General features: G+C 40.8%; 2 protein-coding genes and 1 long non-coding RNA gene across 3 annotated transcripts; 1 reads left to right on the forward strand and 2 right to left on the reverse strand.

The window, feature by feature from the left end:
* Positions 1–518: 518 nt before the first annotated feature.
* rbfox1l (RNA binding fox-1 homolog 1, like) lies at positions 519–11828 on the forward strand. Its single transcript, XM_087778980.1, has 12 exons — positions 519–874; positions 4032–4253; positions 7156–7335; positions 7404–7457; positions 7525–7617; positions 7686–7755; positions 8770–8829; positions 8897–9032; positions 9830–9869; positions 9936–10003; positions 10080–10161; positions 10232–11828. The coding sequence occupies exons 1-12, from the start codon at positions 788–790 to the stop codon at positions 10274–10276; spliced, it is 1137 nt and encodes a 378-aa protein (XP_087635106.1). The 5' UTR covers positions 519–787; the 3' UTR covers positions 10277–11828.
* leng8 (leukocyte receptor cluster (LRC) member 8) lies at positions 11812–19172 on the reverse strand. The gene is made up of 15 exons (XM_087778979.1): positions 18864–19172; positions 18424–18538; positions 17277–17402; positions 17129–17200; positions 16594–17005; positions 16348–16513; positions 16117–16287; positions 15803–16045; positions 15591–15728; positions 15228–15522; positions 15058–15159; positions 14908–14976; positions 14710–14839; positions 14427–14634; positions 11812–14352 (listed from the first exon to the last, which is right to left on the reverse strand). The coding sequence occupies exons 1-15, from the start codon at positions 18902–18904 to the stop codon at positions 14190–14192; spliced, it is 2451 nt and encodes an 816-aa protein (XP_087635105.1). The 5' UTR covers positions 18905–19172; the 3' UTR covers positions 11812–14189.
* A 581-nt stretch (positions 19173–19753) lies between these two features.
* Positions 19754–21861, reverse strand: LOC148062616 (uncharacterized). Its single transcript, XR_015709208.1, has 2 exons — positions 21634–21861; positions 19754–20222 (listed from the first exon to the last, which is right to left on the reverse strand). It is a non-coding gene; the product is annotated as an uncharacterized LOC148062616 (long non-coding RNA).
* Positions 21862–23579: the final 1718 nt, after the last annotated feature.

The raw sequence follows: 23579 nt of genomic DNA on the forward strand, positions 1-23579 counted from the left end.
CAAAACGTTGCAATTATAGAAACATTGTCGTCACTAGATTTTGAATTGACCAAGAGATTGCGTAACATAGAATATAATGTTGTTGCTTGGAATAACAAGTGTCCTGGTTCAGAGGGACATATTGTTCAAAGATCAGTTAACACTTTATAAACATCGTAAATAAATACAAAATATCTTTTTTAGTTGATATAATGGATTATGAGATTTTAAAACTAACAACAAAGTTTCTTGATTTCACCAACTAAAATACCGGGACATGTTTTTCTATCACTTGTCAAAACTGATTAAAATATGAAACTAAATAGTAAAAAGGTTCATTGAGGTTCACCGAGCTGTTTACTGGATACGTAGTAAGAATTCCATCTTGACACAGTGTTCAGGAGCAAGGGGGGTGAAGTGGTAAACTCCGGGAGAAGGACATAGGTGACTATTTATAATTCCCTGAAATGGGACCCTGAGCATGTGTTTCTGTCTGTCAGGCGGCTTCATCGGCCGGTGGACACACAGACACTCACTTGCTTTCTGTTTCACTGCTGTCACATCCTGTTTTTCTGGACATTCGAACAGGCTTTGGGTCTGATACAAGTCATAAAGTTTTAAACCCCTTTTCCTTTTATCCTCTCGGATTTATTTTTTAACACTAGGAGTCTTCTATTTTATTTATTTTCGCCTTGATTTTCTGTCCTGGTCTTCCAGTCCTCCCTGTCCCCCCTGCTCTGCTTCACCTCTTCCTCCTGGTGTCTGCTCTACCCCTGACTTCTTGTCTGTGGGTTTTTTTTGGGGGGCTATGCTATCTTCACCCACTGTGATCCTCCAGCCTTATGGACTGCCAGTCTACCCACAGACGACCGCATGCTACCCTGGCATAGTTCAGGTAAAACGCTTCCACGGTGTCTGCAAACTTTCCCGCTTGATGTCTCACACTTTCATGTCAACACTGCAACAACTGTTTTGAGAAAAAACATCCACCGCTTGTTTCCAAAATACTTGTTTATTGACAACATTTTTAATGCTACTTTACTAGTCTCAATTTCCTTTAATAAGCACTGCATCATCCATCCTTCAGGTTTATTTTGGTAGCATCATCATATCCACGAGAGTCAGTGTGTATATAACCGACGACAAATAATAATGATCACTTGACTGGAAACATGATATTGGCCTCATTGAGTTTATGTTTAGTCAACGCTCATGTGTGTGTCCAAGTGTCCCTGACATACCGTTAATACCACAGTGCATCTGGTATCTCTACCTTGTCTCTCTGCTTCACACCAGCAGTATTTTTAGTCCAGAACAGATAATCACGGCCGGAGTTTATCTGGTGTCATGCGGTCAGTTTTCGCTCTCAAAAGAGGTGTCAGAATACATGCATTGAACGCACACATGTTTGACTACAAATACAATGAATGAATGAAAGTTGTATTACAGCTAGGAGTGTGAAGGTGTCATCATAGACGGTTAAGATATGTGATAGTTTCAAGTTTCTTACAGGGCAGAGGTCAAACGACAACCTCACTTAGTTAAAAACAGTTCTGCTTAAGTAAGGAAAAATAATTGAATACAGGAATATATTAAAAAAGATAAGAAAACCAGTGGAAAATAGTTGGATCTTTCTTACAGGTTTGAAAAAAAGTATGCGAATAAATCTTTCGTTTTATAAATAAACTGCTGTTTTATTTCAGTTAGCAGCTAGCATGCATGTTCCCAACTGTTGTGATGCTTGAGCAAAAGAAAACCATATATAGACATGTTTTAAACACTGAACTTTGAATCCACATTTAAAAAAAACACTTTTACAATTTCAAGTTTCCTGACAGGAGCTAGCCGTTAGCAACTCAAACATAGCAACAACAAAAGGTCGGACACTAATGATGAAGCAACAAATTACAAAGATACACGTTCTTTGTTGCTTAAAACAGATTTTTTAAACTTTACACTTCTCTTTTTAGGAACAATCCTAACATTTTAAGCTGCGGTTTTCAGTTTTACAGTTAGCAGCTAGCAGCTAACAATTAGCATGTTAGCAGAAAATCACTTAATTAAGTAACATTATTACATTAGGAATAAAAAATATTTGAAGTGTTAACGGATGTTTCTATACGTCAGTGTCCAATACAATACAATATATGTTTGTTTTTATGATCCATTTCCACTTTTCTTAGTGACTAAAAAACGGTGATCTGTTAAGTAGCCTTTTCCTGTTCCCAGGCACGGATGAACCAAAACAACAGTGAGATAAGACTTTATCTAAACGTGTTCTCTTGTCTAGAGGGCTGTAGCTGGAGTTTGTCCAGACACACATCTTTCTTTTTTAAAAGACCCAGAAAAGACTTGCAGAGTCCATTCCAGTTATGGCACAATGATAGCAGAGACACCACAATGTCTAGCATCTGGTAAACATGTGTTGATGTATCCTTTTTATGTCCGGTTTTAAAGTTTTAAAGTTGACCATTGACCTTATTTTGCCTTTCAATTAAATAGATGGAAAAACAATCCTAAATATCTTTATTTAACAAACGACTTGAAAAAAGTTAGTTGTGTCGAAGGATTTAATGTCGGCCACATGTGCAGTTTTACTGGCGAGCGTGTGTGTTCATGTTGCAGCAGCTGTCCCAGCATGCACCTGGTCCAGAGCCGTAGACCTTTGACATCGAGCTGACAGCTGCTGAGACCCAGACAAGAACCAAATGGCTAATCCTTTTTTTTTTTTAAAGGACTGTCTATTAGTTAATAGAAAAGTTTAAACGTTTTATTTCTAAAGAAAACAATATAGTGTTTTTATTATGCCTGAGATTAACTTCTTTTTATTTTTATTTATTTATTTAAAAAGCATATCTGGTTCCACCGGGAGCTCAAAAGGTTAACGCTCATCTGAACACACAGAACAAGTAGTTTCACGCTGCACAGCTGCTGTTGAAACAGTGACCACATGGTCAGGATCAACACTTATTCCAATATTTGGTCATAATGTTACGGCTGTTTGATGACAGCTTTCAAACTTATTATCGAGCCTGATTCAACAGAAGGGAGTGGAGGGGGGGTCTGAGAAGGTGATTGATGGGGCCAAATGGGCACGACTGGCGTGGCTCCTGGTTGTTGGTGAAGATTTGGGTTTGATTGGTGAGTCGGTCTTATGACGGGGGGGTCGGTGGGAGGTCTGCGGCGATAAAACATGCAGCAGCTGATGCACAATAGAGCAGAGGTGGAGAGAGACACAGACGGGGTAAGAACAGCGTTTTATGACTCTAGCATATCTTTTGTTTACAGTTTGATTAGGACTTTAAATGAATACAATCTACTACTAAAGGTCTTTATTGTGTTAGCGTAATGGGAGAAAATGTTATATTTATGTTTAATTGTATCACAGAATGTCAATAGAATCATCATTATATTAGATTTAGATTCAAGGAATAAGTTACGTATAAGATTGTTTAAGTGAAATATTCAACAACTTTTCAGATATAGTGTTTTATTTTGTGTAAACCTAAGTATGACATTTAAACGGTCATATCCAATAAGAACGTCTTGTTTGGATTAAAAGTTTTTGTTATGAAGATTGCATATGGAAGATTTAATTTTCCATATAAAGATGGTTTAAAGTATGATAAGAAAAAATAAGATTTACCTTTATTCGTGTCACAGCAGTGGACAAAAAAAGATGAAATAATATTATATATATATATATATATATGAACATTATATTCAAACACATATTGAAAACAATGTCAAAACTAATTATAAATAACATATTTTTAAAAAGAATGTTTACAGTTATTATATATAAAAGAAATTAAGAACAATAATGATTAATATATCAACAAAAATAAACAATAGTACAAGTAAATACATAAGTAAGGATGGATTGTGACTCAAAAAGGTTTTATATTTAATTGTATTAAATTTTAAAGTTCCATGTATTACTTTATAGTACTGTCCTTTATCTTACTCTCTCGACCTGTAAACACAGGAGTAACAAGACACGTTTGTTTGTGTTTGCACCTCTAACACGTAACGTCTCCTCTCTCCATCAGGGGGCCCCCGGCCAGGAGGCCTGCCCCGGCACCGGCGACCCGACCCTATCTCAGGTCTATGCCCCCTCCTACCCGCCCCCCGCCCCCGGTCAGCCCACATCTGCCGGCCGACTCCCACCTCTGGACTTCAGCTCAGCTCACGTCGGCGCCGACTACCCCGAGCTCAGGGTCTACCAGGGCCCCCAGCTGGACGGGGCGGAGCCGCTGACCTCCGGCACCACGGTAAGAACCCTAAAACTGAACCAAGAGTGAAGAAGCTTAGGTGTCCGTATCTCCGATCTGAGGAGCAGATAAGGTTGCTGCTATATTTAGAGCCTCTGTCGTGTCCATGTACGGGAATGTCTGGCACCTGACGAGGAAGACAGCTGGAGGGGATCTGTTGTTGGGAATAAAAGTCACTCCTGCGTCTTGTGTCTTATTCAGGTCCTAATAAAACAGATCTGGTTTCAGGAATGTGGCTCCGTATTCCTGAACCACGTATCAATAACTTTATGGGTTAAAAGTAGTTAAGAGTCTTTTTAAAAGCATGCTTTATGCTACATTTAGTGAGAAGAAATATATAAAATAATCGACCTGGGTCGTTCCATGAAACAAGTGTATGGAAGTATATCAGTGTCAGAATATTGAATTCAAATTTCAAATGGGGAAGCTTTGATTTTTGTTAATTAATTAATTTTTATTTTAATTCCTTGCATTTAAATACAACATAAAAATGTTGGTATAATGGTAGAATCAATACGAAAAGACTACCGAGCTACCCGAACCAATCATGGTGACACTATTATACAAACATTTTTATATTTAAATTAAAAGGCTAGGAATGAAAAACTATTGAATTTAGAACAAGTTTTTTTGTTATTTGAATCTGAATATCAACTGGGACTTTGTACGAAAATACAATCATTTTCAAAATATACACATCCAGGTTATTGTTAATTAGTTATTGTCAATAATTATATAAATATTAAATATAATGACCCACTTAGTCATAGAAAGTAGCCTGGTTAAATAGCCTGGACAAGACAGGAAGTTGAACTAAATAGCCTGGACAAGACAGGAAGTCGAACTAAATTGCCTGGACAAGACAGGAAGTTAAACTAAATAGCCTGGACAGGACAGCAAATTGAACTAACTAGCCTGGACAAGACAGGAAGTTGAACTAAATAGCCTGGACAAGACAGGAAGCTGGACTAACTGGTCTGGACAAGACAGGAAGTCGAACTAAATAGCCTGGACAAGACAGGAAGCTGGACTAACTGGTCTGGACAAGACAGGAAGTCGAACTAAATAGCGTGGACAAGACAGGAAGTTGAACTAAATAGCCTGTACAAGACAGGAAGCTGGACTAACTGGTCTGGACAAGACAGGAAGTTGAACTCACTAGCCTGGATAAGACAGGAATTTGAACTAAAATATGTTTTTTGTTATATCTCTGAGCCGTACCTGACCTTTGAACCTCTGCAAGTGTACATCAGCACATCCTCAGTGATGGTTTGTGGCCACATGTATATATTCTGTCACTAGAGACACACACGATCCTTGCTGGGGAAAGTTGAGACGTCGCCACGGAATGGACGGTCAAGGCCGACCAGACCATATTCTCCCCCCACAGAAATATCCCGCAGGTCCAAAACTCAAATCTGCATCGTGACATGAAACCACCACCAACTCAACCCCTTCGTCTGTGTGTGTATTTGTGTGCGAGCGTGCGGTGTCACCCCCCCCCCCCTCCACTGTCTGGTGTGAATGCATTTGTCCATCCTCAACTCATTAATTATGCCCCTTGACACATGAACTTTAACCCCTGGCAGAAAAGCAGCACCTTGACCCCAGAATGACCCTTTTCTGAGTTTCATCTTAGCTTTCTGCGCGCTTACGTTTTGCTTTTTTTTATTATTGTATCTTTCCACTGATGCACTGAGGCGTCTGTCACTGTCTTGACGTCTAATAATTCTTCTTCCTTCACAACCAGCACATCCATAACAACCTTTATTTGCTTTGTATTTTCTTTACGCTTCTAATGTCCACATGGACTTCTCTTTGTACCTGTACATGTTTTCTTCTTTTATTGACGGATGGTTTAGCTACGCCTATTAGCCAAAACTAGCATCGTGGTGCATTGTGGGTAATTGAATGTTCTGGCTCACTGGAATTGTTGTGCATGAAGCAGACTTTGGGAAATATGAATATTATGCTTTTTCAATAATATACAATAATGGAATAGAAAAAGTATAAATGATGGTTAATTCGCTGTAACATTATGACCACCTGGATAATTTTGGGGATGCATTAAGGTACCCATTACTAGCTAGAAGTATACATTTATGGATAAGACCAGACATGGGAAAAGTGTGGCCCTTTGACTGTATTCATGTGGCCCTCATGAGGTCAAAGATCAGGTCAAAACTAACAAGAATACTTTGTATTTATTTCTATTACTTATCTCGTATGACTTTAGGGTTTTTAATGTTTTATTCTCTGCTTTTGTCATTTTTGTGAGTAAAGTAGATTTAAAAATATTTGGAAAACAATTGATTTATAATCAAAGGTTACATTTTTTTAAATTAAAATAAAATAAATGCATAAAAATAAAATGTATTATAGTAATCTCTATTTTATAACTTGTTTTTATATTTGTCGCCCCTTTATGTTTGCTTGATGGCCCCTCACAACAGCCAGTGTATGAAAGGTGGCCCCTGAGAAAGTAGAATTGCCCACCACCTGATAAGACTTCACCCTTCCTTGTTCTTTCAAGAACCGCTGTTGCCTCTTCATCACATTCTTATGTGGATCAATTTAAATTGTGTACTGACTGCTGGTGTTGCAGTCGGTGAAGTTGTTGTTGAGGCCCCTCATAGGCATGTTTTCGGGGGGGCCTGACTAAAAATGAAGACCGTCACGCCTCCTCACATTTGCTTGCGAAGGATCACTGGATGCTGAATGCTCTTTGGTTTGGATTACTTGACCTCTAGATGACCTTTATCTAATGCCATGATGTGATATCAGGATTTTGGGGTTTATTTTTATTTACATTGTCTACTTCTAAATCTCTCTCTACCTCTCTTTCTCTTCACCTCTCTCTCTCTCTCTCTTGTGTCCTCCTGTTCTTCCTTCACACTGTCAGGAAGACCCCTTGGCTCCGGCCACCTCCGACGCTCAGTCTCTGAGCGGTTCGGTGCCATCTAGTGGTGGAGCTGGAAGCGGGGGTGAGGAGGAGGGCTCGGGGAAAGCGCAGCCCAAACGTCTCCACGTGTCCAACATCCCGTTCCGCTTCAGGGACCCAGACCTCCGCCAGATGTTCGGGGTAAACACTTCACCGGTCCGGCAATAAATTCTAATCAAATCTAACGCAACTCTTTTTTTTTCTTTCAGCAATTTGGAAAAATACTTGATGTAGAGATCATCTTCAATGAGAGGGGGTCAAAGGTCAGACTCACACAAATGTTTCCAACATATATACAAAAGATCTAAAACAAGTTCTTCGCTCACACAGGGGTTTGGATTCGTCACCTTCGAGAGTGCAGCAGAAGCCGACAGAGCGCGAGAGAAACTGAATGGAACGATTGTAGAAGGAAGGAAGATCGAAGTGAGACATTTGATTTTATTATTGTCACTTAAGATGCATCTCATCATCTATGTTTTTCATGATCTCAGGTCAATAACGCCACCGCGAGGGTCGTCACCAAGAAACCACAATCAGCATTGGTCAACGGTGACCTTGCAGGTGAGCCACGACAAGCCTGTCAATCAAACAATGTGTTACAAAGAAAATCTATTTAATCATCTAGAATTATGCACGGGAGCTTTCCAGGTTTTGACCTTGGCTCCTGCAAGGGATTTGATTGGAATTCACTGTCTGTGATGTCTTAGGGGTGGGCTATATGAAAGAATCATGATATCGACCATTTTATGAGACTACAACGATTAAGTAGGTTTTTAATCATAAATTGCTACCACATATTGTATTGTAGATAACTTGTATTGTATTTTGAATATCTTGTGTTGTATTATAGATACCATGATTGTATTATAAATACCTTGTTTCATAAATATTGTATCCAAACCTTGTATTCTATCGTAGATATCTCACATTGTATTTAAGATACCTTGTGTTGTATTGTAGATACTTTGTATTGTATCATAGATATCCTTGTATTGTATCATAGATACCTTGTATTATAAGAAAGATACCTTGTATTGTATCTGAGATACCTTGTATTTTATCGTAGATACCTTGTTTTGTATCCTAGACACCTTGTATTGTATCGTAGATACTGTTACCTGTATTCTATAGTAGATACCTTGTATTGTATTTTTAGATACCTCATATTGCGTCTTAGAAACCTCATATTTTATTGTAGATACATCTTTTGTATTGGAGATTACTCATATTGTATCGTAGATACCTGGTATTGAATCTTAGATACCTCATATTGTATTTCAGATACTGTACCTTGTATTCTGTCGTAGATCCTTAGCATTATATTTTAGATACCTTATGCTGTATCAAATTGGAGAATACTCATATTGTATTGTAGATACCTGGTATTGAATCTTAGATACCCTGTATGTTATTGTTTATACCTCATATTGTGTCTTAGACACCTCATATTTTTTTTATTGAATCTTAGACGCTTGTAAAATACCATTCTTTCATCCTTGGATCATCATCTTGTCCTACTTTCAGCCAAAGAAACGACTTCATTCTTTATAACATCTTTCCTTCTCTCTGATGCAGCTGCAGGTTGGAAGATCAACCCAATGATGGGAGCCATGTACGCACCTGAACTCTACACAGGTGAGTCAAACGAAGTCTTCACATCAACAAAATGCATCAATTTCATCATCTACGTTCATGTTTTCAGTTGCCGGATTTCCGTACCCTGTCGCGGCCCCCCATCTGGCCTACAGGGGCTCCGCCCTGAGGGGTCGAGGGCGAGCGGTTTACAACACAATCCGTTCTGCCGGAGCAACACCTACGGCTGTTCCCGCCTACCCCAGGTAAGTTTAATGCCTCTCGCACCTCCATTTTGTTTTTTTCCCCTATCGTTTCAAAGTTTAAGATATTTTTTTGATTTGATTTCTTTATTTCTTGATCATTTGTTTCACTTAATGTTTGCGCAATTTATTTTGTCATGAAGTAATTTATATATCATTTCATTGTTTTAACCATAGTTCTTTCAAATATATTCAAGTGAATTGCGAATCTCAAAATAAAATATAAATAAATTCTGATCCAATGCTATTTTAATCATGATATAAATAAACTTAAACATATCCTACTATCCATACGTCTCTTTCAACTCTTTCAGAGTCTCAAACTCAATCACTAAAGGGACCAAAATTTGAAACAATCTAAAAAAGAAAAAGTTTTTCAACAGGCAGTCTAAGTGTGATCCAGATATTTAATGGTTTTGAGGCTCATTTAATTCTGGTTATCTTGGTGTTTATCATCCATCGAATCCCCATCCTTCGAATTTGACTCTTCCTGATGGTCTTGTTTTAATTTAGTACATAGACAAAATCTAAACCTTATCTTATCTTAAACACCAGCATCTTTATAGCTACAATACTGAACATGAATCTACTTTCATTTCGTCTAACCATACGGTGGCCCCATAACATTACTCCGTGTGATAGATTTGACACGTATTTTGTTGCTTGTTACTTGTAATTATGTATTTTCACTTTAATCTCTCTTATATTTAGTCCTTTTCTTACTTCCCCCTGTGTCACCTTTGACACTAAAATACCTAATAATAAAGATACTAATGTTGCTTTCATGATTCTCCTCCCAGTGTTGTCTACCAGGATGGACTCTACGGAGCAGAAGTTTATGTGAGTGTCCGCCTGTGACTTTAATCCATGATGTGAAATCAAATTAATGTAAACGTTATAATCCAGGGAGGATACCCGGCGGCCTACAGAGTAGCCCAGTCTGCATCAGCAGCTGCAGCCACCTACAGTGACGGGTACGTTTCTCCAAATGAAAAGTTCTGACGTCCGACTCTGCTATGGTAACACAAATGTTTGTGGTTCTTTGCACAGATACGGGAGAGTTTACGCCGCAGCCGCTGACCCCTACCACCACTCTGTGGGTCCAACGACAACATACGGCGTCGGAACAGTGGTGGGTTTTTGTCTCCTGTTGTCTTTTCTGTCGCATCTGTTCCCGTCTGACTCTCCTCGTCCGTCCACAGGCCAGTTTGTACAGAGGAGGCTACAACCGCTTCACCCCGTACTGAGACCGACCCAGCGGTCTCGAGAGGCCTCGACTGGGCTTCAGGACGATTCATGGACGCTGCAGGACAGGTTGTGGGATCTTTGGGGAAAAAAAAATCTCCATGACGACAGCTCCTCCTCCTCTTTTGGAGGCAGACTGAACATGCTGAAGTTGTAAATACTGATCGCCCCTATTCCCGAAAAAATAAGGTGGAGCACATGGGGCACGGCAAAGGTGTATAGACCTTTACTTAAAACCTTAAAGTAAGGATTGTGTTTTTTCTGGACTGATTTTGGTGATTTTTAGTGTGTTTCCTCGTTGGAGAAAAAAAATGTGATTTTTATGAACATTATTTCAGAATTTTCCAGATTTTCACGGGTCAAATGTCACCAAAAACACAAACTGTACATCGTGCGAATGGATGTGTGTGAGTGTGTGTATGTGTGCGAGTGTGTGCTGGACCTCAAAGGCAGCTGTGACACTGCTTCAAATCCTCCATCATAACAGCTCTTCCGTTTGTTCCTCATTAACTATCTACCTCTACCGGCTTTTTTTCGTAATGCTGCCATTAGCGTCATCTTTCAACCTGTATTTATCGTGACGGACAATCTTCTCCTATTATTGAGACTCAAACCCTTATCTTTATCCGATGAAACAACTGAGAATTATACGGAATATAAAAACAATTTTGATAACAAACCTGGAGACAAAATTAGCATTAGCAAGAATTGCATCTTTTCACAGATGACTCAATTAGAAAGATTTATTTATAGCTTTATTCTCGTTGTTATATATTATACAATTATATATTGTGATTTATTTATTTACACACATATATATTGCCAAATGTTTCACATCAGTAGTACTCTCATGTTCAATATAATCAAAGTAAAAGCGAGAAAAACACATTTTAAAAGATAAAATATTTTACCATCAGTATGAATGAGTACATTTCAACAGGAAGTGATCGCAATTTTTCCCGACTTCCTTTCAATTTCTAAAGTTTTCTAAACACTTCTATCCTGATTTCCGCCATCTTTTGTTTGCTTTCTTATGTTGCACTTTTTGCTGCTGTGTTTTTCTTAAATAAAAGCCTTTATTCTATCTTTTCATTTCTCATGGTCGTCTCCATCTATTGCCTTCTAATTTAACTAACCTTTCAAATTTTTTTCCTGACGTTTATAATCTTTTATTTCAATGTATACACGAGTTGCCTGTCTCCTGCTGTTTTTTCTCGATTCGTTCATTCTTTAGTTTCTTCTCATCTTTCACTTTCTTGCATGGATCACATTTTCTTCCATTCTTTAAACATATTTAATCTGCTTGATGCTTAACTTGCTTTTCCTTTCCGCTTCAGTAGAATTATTCTATATTACGCTTTTCTCACTGCTATTCCTGCTTTGACTCTTTTATGACATGTTTTTCCAAGTCTTTTTTTGAGCTCAAGATTCATCACAAGACTAGTACTATCTGCCAGTGTCACAGGTGCCTCCGCTATTGATCAATAAAATGTTCATAAGAAAAAAAATCATGTCCTTTTTATCAATAAAAACACCATAATGCTTGTACTTTTATTTCTCAAAAGCTCATTTATTCACAATATTTACAAAAATGTACTCAACCTACAAAGATGAGGATGGGGGAGAGAGGAGGAGGGGGGGGGGCAGCTGCTGTACAATACTTACTAGACACGAGTGGTCAACATAGAGTTCATGAGGGGGGAGGTGGTGTCAGGCGGGAGGACAGAAAGAAAGTAAGAGAGACGAGAGAAGAGAGGGGGATTAAATGTGGAGGACGAGAGATGATGTATTCAGCAGGGGGGGGCACAAATACTGAAACCACAAGTTAGGCGACAGGAGAAAAATAAACATTTTGAAATGAAACTCGTCATTAGTCGTCTTGAGGTGAATTATCTACAACAAAAATTAAATTAAAAAACAGAGCACACTGGAAAATGAAAGGAAAACATTGCATCATGGGAGCATAATCGACGCCGTTCACAGCGGTTACTTTGGGCTGCGTATTCAAAACAGGAAGTTGGTCTTTTGGCAACTTTGAGGAGCACGAGAAAAGCCATCATAAAATGACTGCTGGATAAATATCTTTTAAACAGAATAGTAAACACAAACGTTTCGCAGTGAGCAACCTGAAAACATGTAGCATGTTAACTGATGAAGATTTGCTTTGGTTTATCTTTGAGTGAGTGGGTCAAAAGGTGTGGATTTCTCACAATTCACTCTCCGCTTTGGTGTCAGGGTGCAGCGGTGGAGGAGGGTTGCCCACTTGTGTTCGCTCCGTGTGCTCCTGCAGGCGCCGTGGCGGGCGGCTGGAGACGGCGAGCGGCGAGGGAAGGGAAGAGGATAGGGGTTGGAGGTGAAAGAGAAAAGAAGACAAGTTGAGATCATTGAACACATTATTCACATCAGCTTCAAGATCCTGCTGCCGAAGCTTTTCACTTGATGTCTTACATTTGAGAAGCGTCTTATCAAACCGAGTCATTCATATATATATATATAAAAAAAAAGTAGTCCTTGTAATCAAATATGACTCGTTATGGTTTCACCCAATTGGAGAGACGCATGTGCCCATGTTCAACATCCGTTATTACACAATATTAAACTATAGAAAAATATACGCTCTTGAGATAAACACTATTGGACACTGGTAGTCGATTCTTAGCTTCAAATGTCAAAGTTACGCAGAAACCGGCGAGTCGTGCAAATCTTAACACTTGGAGGTCGAGAAACATCAAAAAAATGCTTTTCAAGTTGAATCTTTACGAATTAAACTGAAAATATATATGGTGTTCAATAAGCAGTGAGCTCGACTATAAAAATTTCAGATGATAATTTGGATTCTGTTGATGTGAAAAAAAGGGCTCAGCATGCCGTTATAAAAATAGCGCCTCCTTCTGTTTTAAAAAAAACTTTCGGTCAAATGTTTGTGGTGACTGGTGCGGCTCCTCAGCCTGCTGCTAGGCAGTGATGTTTGGCAACCCTGGAGACACCACGGGACGTCAAACACACTTGGAGGTTTGGAAATCCATCTTTCCGTTGGGTTCGCCTTCTCCTTACCAGCTGCGCGAACATCAGACAAGCAGCAGAGCCAGATGTTGCATACAAACCACTCGCCAGGACTCCTCTTCCAGATCCCGCCACTCTTCAACCTCCTGACACTTGAAAACAACGTTGACCTCAATATTTCCGATGCAGAACGATGGACCTCCTTTAGTGCCGTGCGCCGACAGGAGAGGTGGCTCGGATGCTCAGGTTTGGAGATGAAAGGATGTCAAAGTCCTCTCCAAATAGGATCCGCATTTCTTCCGGGTTTTTTTCCTTACAAACTTCCTTTCGTGCTCTGGACTGGTTATCCGACCGTCGTAGCGCCGCCAGGTGGAAACGTATCAAAGGAGCTGGAACTTGAAGACGGAGGACGAGCTGCTACAACCCGACACTTCTCGTTTTTACGTGCCTCTTGTTCTTGTCTCGAGCTTGAATTCAGTTTTTAGTAGGCTCGGGGAATAAGCATGGACGTCAGCTCCCTTTGCTCTTCTAAGACCACAGACTCTTCCTGCTGGTGAAGCTGTTGACTTGAGGAAGGAGAAGAACATAATAGAACACTGTTAGCTGTGACATCTGATGGTGGTGATGGAGGGACCGTGACGGCTGCTCGTGTGGTGATCTTCAGAGGCGTTTTGGTGCAGAGAAGGTGTAGGAGAGGAGTGATCTTATAGCTAATCCCTCGCTTTCCTAGCATTGCAGGATTAATGATACCAAGGGTTTAAAGGAAAGTGGCTGCTCTGTGTGAGTGAATATCTAATGAAGCTTCACATTTTACCCTGTTACTGTAACTTTCTTGGTCTGAAATTGCTCCCTTTTGAGTCGTGTATTAACGTACTAGTCATCAGCACTCACTCCCTGCTCCAACTCCCCACATTACAAGGCAGCCAATGCAACTGTGCTAGTTTTGCAGTCTAGCATGGTAGGGTCATACTGACAGAAGGTGACGCCTAAGCCTGTAAGAAACTCTCTGCAGGTCTCTAAACAAGGAAAGCCGAGTGTGGACTGAACAAAATCAACCGGCAGCTCAGGCCTAAACCTGCGAAGAAAAGAAACAACACTTTAAGACGCCGACTAGACTTTGAAAACATTAAAAGATGGGAAATGTCTTACGTCCTGACTAAAGCACGCAGCGCTGCTATTCTCTCCCTCTCTACGAACTTGTCAATGAGGTATGAAGCCATGCGAGGGGCTTCGAGATAAAGCTTAAAGAAACGGTGAAAGTTTCCCAACGCCCAGGCTGCACGCAGAGAAAGCGCGTGAGCCACGCACGGATCCGCTCGCAGCTCCGGTGTTAAATACACCAACTCTGTGGTCACATCTAAAGGTCGGACACATGAAAGCGGTTAGAACGAGGCCTGGAGACGCTTCAAGCATTGTGTTTTAGAAAACAAACCTGCAGAGTTTTTAGTGAAGATGTAGTAGATTATTCTATATGCTGTAAACTCTCCAATATTCTCAGAGTGGTTGTCCTTATACAGGGCTTTCAGCTGCGTCTGGCACTGGTTGAACTCCTCGTGGTCGCCCTGCAATCAATCCACACTGAGTCTCAACAGGAACACGAATGCGTTCGTCAATGTGACAGAAGCTCTACCTTTTCCAGAGCGATGCGTGCATGACACTCGTACACCTCGACGGTGAAGTCGGTACGAACTCCCTGGACCTTCACGCGGAAGCAGGATTAGAAATTAGACTTCATGCAAAAGGGCAAAGAGAGAAAAACAAGTGCTTTGTGACAACTTACCGTCAAGTCCTGTCGAATAGACTTCATCTGCTCACAGGCATAAACGTAGTCCTGGTGATTCTTCCAGTGGAGTTTTACAGCCTGCAAAGATTTTCGTAGAACCTAAAGGAAATTAAATGGAACAGGTTACGAGCATGAAACGTTGAATTAAAAAGAACAAGACGACTCACATGTACAGGTCGCACAGTGGAGGGGTCCGGGGCGCACGTGAGCCTCAGGTAAGGCTTGGTCATGTCTTGACAGGTTCCAACGATGGGACAATCCTCCCAATTCAGGCTTTCTTGCGTCCCATCCGGTAAATCCAGGTTATTGATGCTGAGGACCAAGGGTTCTTGACGTAGCATCTTCTGGAAGCGCGCGGCACGACTCTGCTTTTTTGCCTCTTTGTTCGGATCATGGAAGTCCAAACCAGCATTTCCACCTTTCCTTTTCTTACCTGAAGGTGAGCTGGTATCTTCCGTGTTCCTGGAACATTAGGAACCCAGTTGTCATCGACTTGACTCTTAATCAGGTACACCGTTAATTATTATTACCGTCTTCCTCTGTTGGATTTTCCACCTCTTCCTCTTCCACGTCCCCTTTCATTGGCTCGATTGCGTTTCTGGGCACGCTTGGACAATTGTGGTTTAAGATCACTGGAGACGCTGCTGTCTGACTGGGATCCAGAGTCACTGAAATAGAAAAATTAACTTGAGGTGAGTTTATCTACAGTGTGCATCTATATTTTGAATATGTAGTAGTTTACCTGTGTCTGTGCCTTTGGCTGCTCCGGTCCTTTCGCCTGTCGTGTGATGGGGATGGTGAGCGGGAAGAGGAGCGTGATGAACTCGATGGACTTCTTTGAGAAAAGACGTTCCTATAGTTTCCCAATCTTTGACCGATGCCTCTGCCCCGATTAGATGCAGCAGTGTTTCCACCACGGCCGATGGAGATCTCCATGGTTCTCTGAAAAGAAACGCTTTCCCAACGACCCTGCTTGGACTTCAGACTGAAGAGGAAAACTATGTTAACCAGCAGTGAAAACCAAAGCACAATAACACAAAAACATGCTGAACCTACTCGGGTAAAGCTTCTCTGGTCCAATCAATAGTATAAGCAGAGCCATCCTTAAGCCTGTCCTGAAGAACCTCCTTAAGAACCTTCTCTGTGCGGTCTTTGTCTTCTTCAGACTCGCAGGCTGAGAAACATCGCTGCACATATTCCTTCATGGCTTGAGGCCAATCCTGTTGTCTGAAAAGATTTGAGTGAGTAATTACATTCAACACATTAAGGCTTCTGATAAGTTCCAACCTTGCCTGAGCTGTTCCAGAAGCAGAGCTGGAAGCAGAAGATGCAGCATCATTGGGTCCCGCAGACTTCTCATTTGCAGGAAATGTCTCATTCGAAACTTGGGAAGACGGAACCTGATTAGGTCTCTTGGCAATATTGAACTTCATCGAGGCTGTGCCCGGTGCTTCTGTAGAACAAACAAAACAGTGTTAACAATATCCATCTATAAATCTACTCTATCTTGCACTCTAGAAAAGATCAATTTACGTTTCATTCGATGCCAAAGTTGCTGCCCTTGACTCTGGGGTTTGCTCGGTTCCACTCGGCCTTGACCTTGAGCATACTGGTTAGCTTGTGGCTGGGATGAATTCTGTGTGGGCTGAAAATTATTCTGGCTCTGGAAGGCTTGGCCATAATTGGGTCTTCCCTGGGAATGATTGTACTGTGCATGCATTTTGTTTGGATCCCCAGCAGAATACGTCATAGGTTTTTTGGAATTGTAAGCACTCTGTGAGGGAGGAGGGGGGTACTGGGAGTTGGGAGGGGGAGGGAGGGTTGAGGGTGGGGGTGGAGGAAGTGTATCTAAGGTGGTCGGGCTCTGAGGAGGTTGAGGGGTAGAGGGGATCAGGGGTTGGGAGTAACTTAAAGGTGGGTCATCTATTCCAGGCACTGGGGGAGGCTGCAAAGAGCAAAAGTCAGCGATTATCTTACAGATCAAAAATAGCTACAATGGCCATTTACAGGTTTATCAGCTGTTGTCAACTAGTTCTTCAGGAAAAAATAAAACAATATGACAACTCACCTGCCCATTAGAAGGTGGTGCTACAGGATAAGATCCTACAGGATACTGGGGTTGTTGGTATTGACCGCCATACTACAAAAATAAAATACATTAAATAAGCTAATCAGGAATGGACTGCATGGTTATATATATATAATGAAAAACTTACTTGTGGCATAGGGTAGTAGTAATTATAAGGGTAAGGTGTGTACCCTGGATACTGGTGACCATGCTGCTGGTACCACTGGTAGTATTGTTGCTGCTGCAGGGTTGAATTTGTCACTGGTGGATGAAACTGCCAAAACAAAAAAAAAGTTATTTTCCAGTTTAAGCAAAAGGGACACATGGAAAGTGAACAAAAACACCACACCTCTAAAGATTGTTAATCTGAGCAATGTGTGATATCAGGGTGCATCATACACCAGAGTTAGACCCCTCGCGGGACTAATAAGGGATTCTAAAAAAATAAAAAAAATAAAATAAAAGTATATTCACGGAAGAATCGTTAATTTGTGTTTAAATACCTTAAAGATATTAAAACAAGCTTCATTTCTAGGTATGTGTATTCCACACATTCTGGTATATGGAGAACGGGTTTCCCAAAACATTGTTATTGTTACAATATTAGTAATGTAACAATAAACTCATACACGGCATATGCTTCCCCAAATGGTCGCATTGTGTATTTTTATTAGCTAGCCTCAAACACTGACATTTAACATCAAAGCCAACAGAACCCTTAAAGTCACATTAAAGCCCATGTATCCATGGGCTTTATTACATCAACATTAAATGCTCAAATGACGTCCATTTTTGCTTATTACTCAGTCCAGGCAAATGTTTTTTTTTATATACAGTAAATTGAAATGAAACTATTACACACTTAATAAAAAATGATGTCATCATGTGGTTTACACAATCTTAAGAACGGACCAAACATTGCGGCTTTCACTGCCCTGACCATGTGCACCTTTTGTGGTTTGCTTATAAAGTGTGAAATATTTTATGGATGCCAAGCCATATTCTCTATTAGGGCCTGATATTTTTATGACCAGTTTTTAACAACTTTTGTGTGAATATAAATATTTCATAAGGCGACTCCATTCAAATTTTGTGTTCATTTATATTGAAGGGATGTGTGTTTATATACATACATACATAGACACACATTATTGTATATATACTTTATTGATCCCTCAGAATGCATGTGTAGGCTTCTGAAAAAAACAGTAAGTCTCTACTATATGTTAGACCTCCTGAATTCCCCATTAAATACACTGAAGCCCTCAGAGTACCATACATAAGGAATTCCTTACCTCTTTCGGAGCTTTGGCAGTTGTACTCTTGTTAATCGAAGCAAGAGCTTGTCTTGCCTTCTCCCACTCAGGGTTTTCCTGTGCTTTGCTGCTGTCACCAGAAGCGCCGTAGGACCTACAAACATTTAAGATATACGTTATTGTTTATTGTGAAAATGACTCAAAGTTCAACCAGAAAGACATTTTAAGAAGCCGAAGATCTTAGTGATTCACAGGGAGATACTGGATTTGGCGAGGGTGACCAAGACTCAAATAAATATAGTCTTTAAATGGAAATGCGAAGGCCTGGTTAGCTTTAGTTGCTAACCTCGTATTAGCATCTGGTTATCTCAATAACATTGAAGTTAGACATTTGTCACGACTGACAGCAACGGCACCGTAAGGGTTTATATATGAATGTGGGATTTCGACAGTGGGCCATTTTGTGTTTAAAAACATACCAGTTTGAGGATGGGGTTGATTGTGTTGCGTTGGCCGCCATTTCGCCACACTCCCGTGTTAGCTTCGAGAAGCTAACGCTGGGTTCAGGGCAACCAAGCTAACGTCGTTTGCTTCCTGTTGCTACTGATAATAGGAAGAAATCCGACACAGTTTCTCTGAGTACAAGATAAACAGACAAACCTACCGTTTACCTATCCCAATAAATCTGTATTGCACACTAACATAAGGTGATTTGAACGAAAACGAAGGCGTAATACAGAAAAACAACAACCGACTCCGAGAAACAGCGAATCAAGTCTGGTCATACAAAATGGTAGCGTTCGGAAGTAGTGACGCAGAAGTGGGAGGGTAACTTCCTGCTTGCTAAATATGACGTCAGACGCTTGTTGAGGCATCCAATCAGAAGTCTTAATTTCCTATCAACACCCGATCTGATTCGTTCTTTCTTTTGTCAATCATCAAAGCTAAGGCGGTTCTATAACGCTTTAATACTGAAAGAAAAATTTAAAAATTACAATTCAACATAATTTTTCAAAAATATTCTATACTCTAATTTATTCAGGAAATAAAATGAATTTTATGAATATGAAAAATATTGTTTATTTCCAATTTACACATTATAATCAATGAGTATGTTTAATTCATTTTAAGAAATGTCATTCACATAATGTATTAATGACAAAAATAATACAATTTTAAAACATCCATAGAACGATTGCCTTGGAATTCTATATGTACGGTGGCCGAGAAGGCAATGGACTTTTTTCCTCCGTACTTGTCAACATCAAAGCCAGCAGATGGTGCTGTAAAGCTATGTAGTCTGTGAATTAGCAAAAGGATTTGAGTGGATAAAAGTTAATATAATTCTCAATCAAAAAATCAAATTCAATTCAATTCAATTCAATTTTATTTAAAGTGTCATATCATAACAAAGTTATCTCAAGACACTATACAGTTGAAATAAGACTACAGTTGATTAAGGAAAAATAGATTCAGCAATTCAACAAAGAGCAAGAAACAAAACACTGTACAGTGAGCAATGGCGAGGAAAAACTTCCTTTTAGAAGCAGAAACCTCGAGCGGAACCCGACTCATTGTTGACGGCCTGCCGCTTTGACCGGCTGGGAGGAAGGATGGGGAGGTAGACAGATGGATAAGGAGAGGAGTGAGGGAGGAAATAGTGAGAGAAAAGAGGAGAGTGTAGGAGGGTCCATGGGGGTGCTGGAGAGAACTTGGGATCTGATGACGTGGTGAAGATCCTGGATCAGCAGCTGCTCTGTAGGTGGATCCCTGGATCAGCAACAGCTCTGGAGGTGGATCCCTGGATCAGCAGCAGCTCTGGAGGTGGATCCCTGGGGCTCCGGGAGAGAAATAAAAAGGTGTGGGTTTGGGACAAATGTAGACAATACACAGGTATACAGACTCCGGTGACGGGTGAAGGTATATAGAGGGGAGGGGTTGAAATAGCCAGGCCAGAGGGCACATACCTAGCACAGCAGATCCAGACACAGGGGCCCAAGCCGCGGCAGGAACCCGCGGGCGACCAGGACCCGGCAGGCGAGATAACCACCAGAGCCGACCCCAAACACCAGCGAGAAGGCGGACCACCACCGGGGGCGCGAGAGGGCGGGCACAGGCGAGGACGACCGAGGAAGCAGAGAGGGGGAGGCACCAGGCGCAGGCACCGGGGCAGAGGGGCAGCCAGAAGAACCAGTCAGGGGATAGGGCCCCGGGGCCAGGCCGGGCGACGGAGGACCCCCAGACCGTCAGGCCGCCAACAAGTCCATAGCAGGGGACCGAGTCAAGGAGATGGGGAACCACCACAGCAGCGGCGGCGGAACCCCCCCAATACCCTGCGGACACGGCCAGTAGCCGGGTTGAGTGCCACCGCATGAGCCCGGGGAAGCAATGGCCAGGCACCGGCCCAGGGCCCCCGGGTCACAGGGGGGCCACGGTTGTGCGGGCAGGGCGGGGGCAGTGGGGCCGCAGCCGTCCGGGAACGGCCCCCAGTCTTTGAACTGTAGACCGTCCCCAACAGCCGCAGCCCACCTCCCCATGAGGGAAGTTTGGGGGGCCAGCAGTATTCGATGGGCAGTCCACGGTCTCTAAGGTGCCGAGGCCCCGCCCATCACACGTACTGAGCCCCAGCCACCGCCCCCACCCACCATGCACCACCCAGGGGGAATTAGCATATCAATGGTTTGAGTAAGTAAGTAAGTAAGTAATATTTATTTATATAGCGCTTTTCCAGACCAGGGTCACAAAACGCTTTAACAATCAAAACAATACTCAAAAAAGTATATACTTTAAAGATCAAGATAATACTGAGAACAACACAGGAGTTCCAGAAAATCAAGGAAAAGCCTGAACAAATAGAAACGTCTTAAGATATTTCTTGAAGGAGTCAGTAGATCATCAAACACAGAGGGAGAGGAAGATTGTTCCAAAGCTTAGGAGCAACAGCCTGAAAAGATTTCTCTCCTCTGGTCCTGAACCGTGTTCAGGAACCATAAGTTGATTCTGATCCACAGACCTCAGAGCCCGAGCTGGGGTTTAAGTCTGGATCAGATCACTGATGGAAGGTCTGACCATGAATAGATCTGAAAGTAAGAACCAGAATTTTAAAGATGATCCTGAAAGAAACTGGAAGCCAGTGAAGAGTTTTAAGAATCGGAGAAATGTGAGTTCTTCTACTAGAGCAGGTCAGAATGTTAAATAATAAATACGCCTTAAATACTGTTGGAATACGATAAATAATTACTTACTTACCTGCGTCTTAGGGAACAAGGCGAGAGAGATATTGTGAAGTTTAAAAAGATCTCGAGAGGTTTATCTCTTTTCTTCTTCTGTTTCCCCTTACAGGCTCTTCAACCTATATAGGTTAGGACAAAGAGAAATAAAGACAAAGAACACGATGATACAAAGTCTAAAGACCAAGAACATTGATCAAATAAAAATAACAAAGACAAAGGATACAAAGACAAAGGATACAAAGATTAACATAGAACAGAACGTCATGATACTTTTACTCCACTCCTGCCCCTGAACTCTGAATTGTAAGTAAGTAAGTAAGTAATATTTATTTATATAGCGCTTTTCCAGACCAGGGTCACAAAGCGCTTTAACAATCAAAACAATACTCAAAAAAGTATATACTTTAAAGATCAAGATAATACTGAGAACAACACAGGAGTTCCAGAAAATCAAGGAAAAGCCTGAACAAATAGAAACGTCTTAAGATGTTAGAAAACAATTAGATTAAGTTGATTAAATTAAAGTAAAATTAAACATATATTTTTTACCAACAACAGCTTGGCTACTATGCCTGCTGGAAAAAAAAGTCCCACAATCAAAAGCCCATAAAATCCTTCTTTCTCACAGAAGAAATATTGAATGAACATGTGTTGGCGAAGTGTGCGCCATTGTTATTGGTGTGTTGCATCATGAGACAAATATGTAGAGCATGTGTGACAAGACCTCAAAAACAATGACTCATTACGCTGTGCTATTGTCTGAGTACCTGTTTAGTGGGAAGCCTTCTCTTTTTTTAAACCCACTGACAGGAAGCACGGTGATGTGGATTTCCCAAAATACAATTCTGTCCATATTCATCTTTTTGTGTGTGATAATGTTTCAAATATGTTGTGATTTAGAACTTCTTTAACTCCAATATAAATTATAAGTTCTACACACTTGAAGAAGTCTGACCACATTGTTTTCATTCCTTCAATGAGACGACTGTCTGTGTTTCCAGTGAAGCCTGTCAAGGATTCCTCGTCTGTAGTATTTGTCGATTTACAAGCTACATTATATGTTACATGTTAGAGTCATTGAGTTCTCAAAACACCAACATTCAACAGGAATTACCAGAGAGACCCGAAGTAGGAGATATAAAAGGTGTGGTCAAGAAACACCCGTAACAAAATTGAACCTTTATTGTCAACGGATTCTTCAGGAACGTTAATGATTAGTGTCTTTCACATTTAGATCAGGGGTTCTCATTGGGTGTGTGTGATATTCACAAAAAGAAAGTTGTATTTAAAGGTCCTTTCAGATTAAATACGTACCACAAGCCCTGTTGAAAAGATCATTAATAAAGGAATGTACAAAATATACAACTTAACACAGGCTAGAATCTTCATCATGATCTGTATCTGTTTACAATCCAATCATTGACTCTGCTGTCAATAGTGTAATCCCCAAATTGTGTAAAAAAGACAACACAAGATTAAGCTTCTGCTTCTGTTTATGGATTAAGAATGTTTTCATCTAAAACTTTCTTTTGTGATGTATGAAAACACAACTATACCTCTCTACCGCAGAGATGTGTACAGTTTGGAACAGTGATTACAGGATTGTAAACGATTCAGAATGAGTTCTTGATTCTATGAGATCCCAAGGTAAGATAGTATTTAAAGTAAACAAAGCTAAGAACTGGCCTAAACATGTTAAGAGTGTCCTTAAAAGTATTCCACTTCACCCGGCAGGTCTGCACAGGAAGTTGGACTCTGAGCGCGGGGGGTAGGCATTCAACAGGGAAACACTGTCACAAATCCTGTTCCCAGTATTCCTGGATTACAACACTGCCCTTTTCAGATCATGCCGAGTTAAATCACGTCATCTGCAGCACTCATGAGTGATCGGAAGTGGGGTTTGATATCTGATGTGGATTTTCTTATATATGGATCATTATATCATACAGACTTAGATGGAAA

Source organism: Callionymus lyra, chromosome 17 (genome assembly GCF_982586985.1).
Source record: "Callionymus lyra chromosome 17, fCalLyr1.hap1.1, whole genome shotgun sequence".
NCBI classification, from domain to species: Eukaryota; Metazoa; Chordata; class Actinopteri; order Syngnathiformes; family Callionymidae; genus Callionymus; species Callionymus lyra.

Bases quoted from the DNA above. Each gene is read 5' to 3' on its own strand.
- rbfox1l (XM_087778980.1), top strand. From the start codon at position 788: ATGCTATCTTCACCCACTGTGATCCTCCAGCCTTATGGACTGCCAGTC. The intron at 7,618-7,685 runs GTGAGACATTTG...TCATGATCTCAG, and splicing joins TAGAAGGAAGGAAGATCGAA to GTCAATAACGCCACCGCGAG. The intron at 8,830-8,896 runs GTGAGTCAAACG...TCATGTTTTCAG, and splicing joins CGCACCTGAACTCTACACAG to TTGCCGGATTTCCGTACCCT.
- leng8 (XM_087778979.1), bottom strand. From the start codon at position 18,904: ATGGCGGCCAACGCAACACAATCAACCCCATCCTCAAACTG. The intron at 16,288-16,347 runs GTTGGAACTTAT...AAATCTTTTCAG, and splicing joins TCTGGAACAGCTCAGGCAAG to ACAACAGGATTGGCCTCAAG. The intron at 14,353-14,426 runs GTAAGACATTTC...TTTTCTTCGCAG, and splicing joins CTGCGTGCTTTAGTCAGGAC to GTTTAGGCCTGAGCTGCCGG.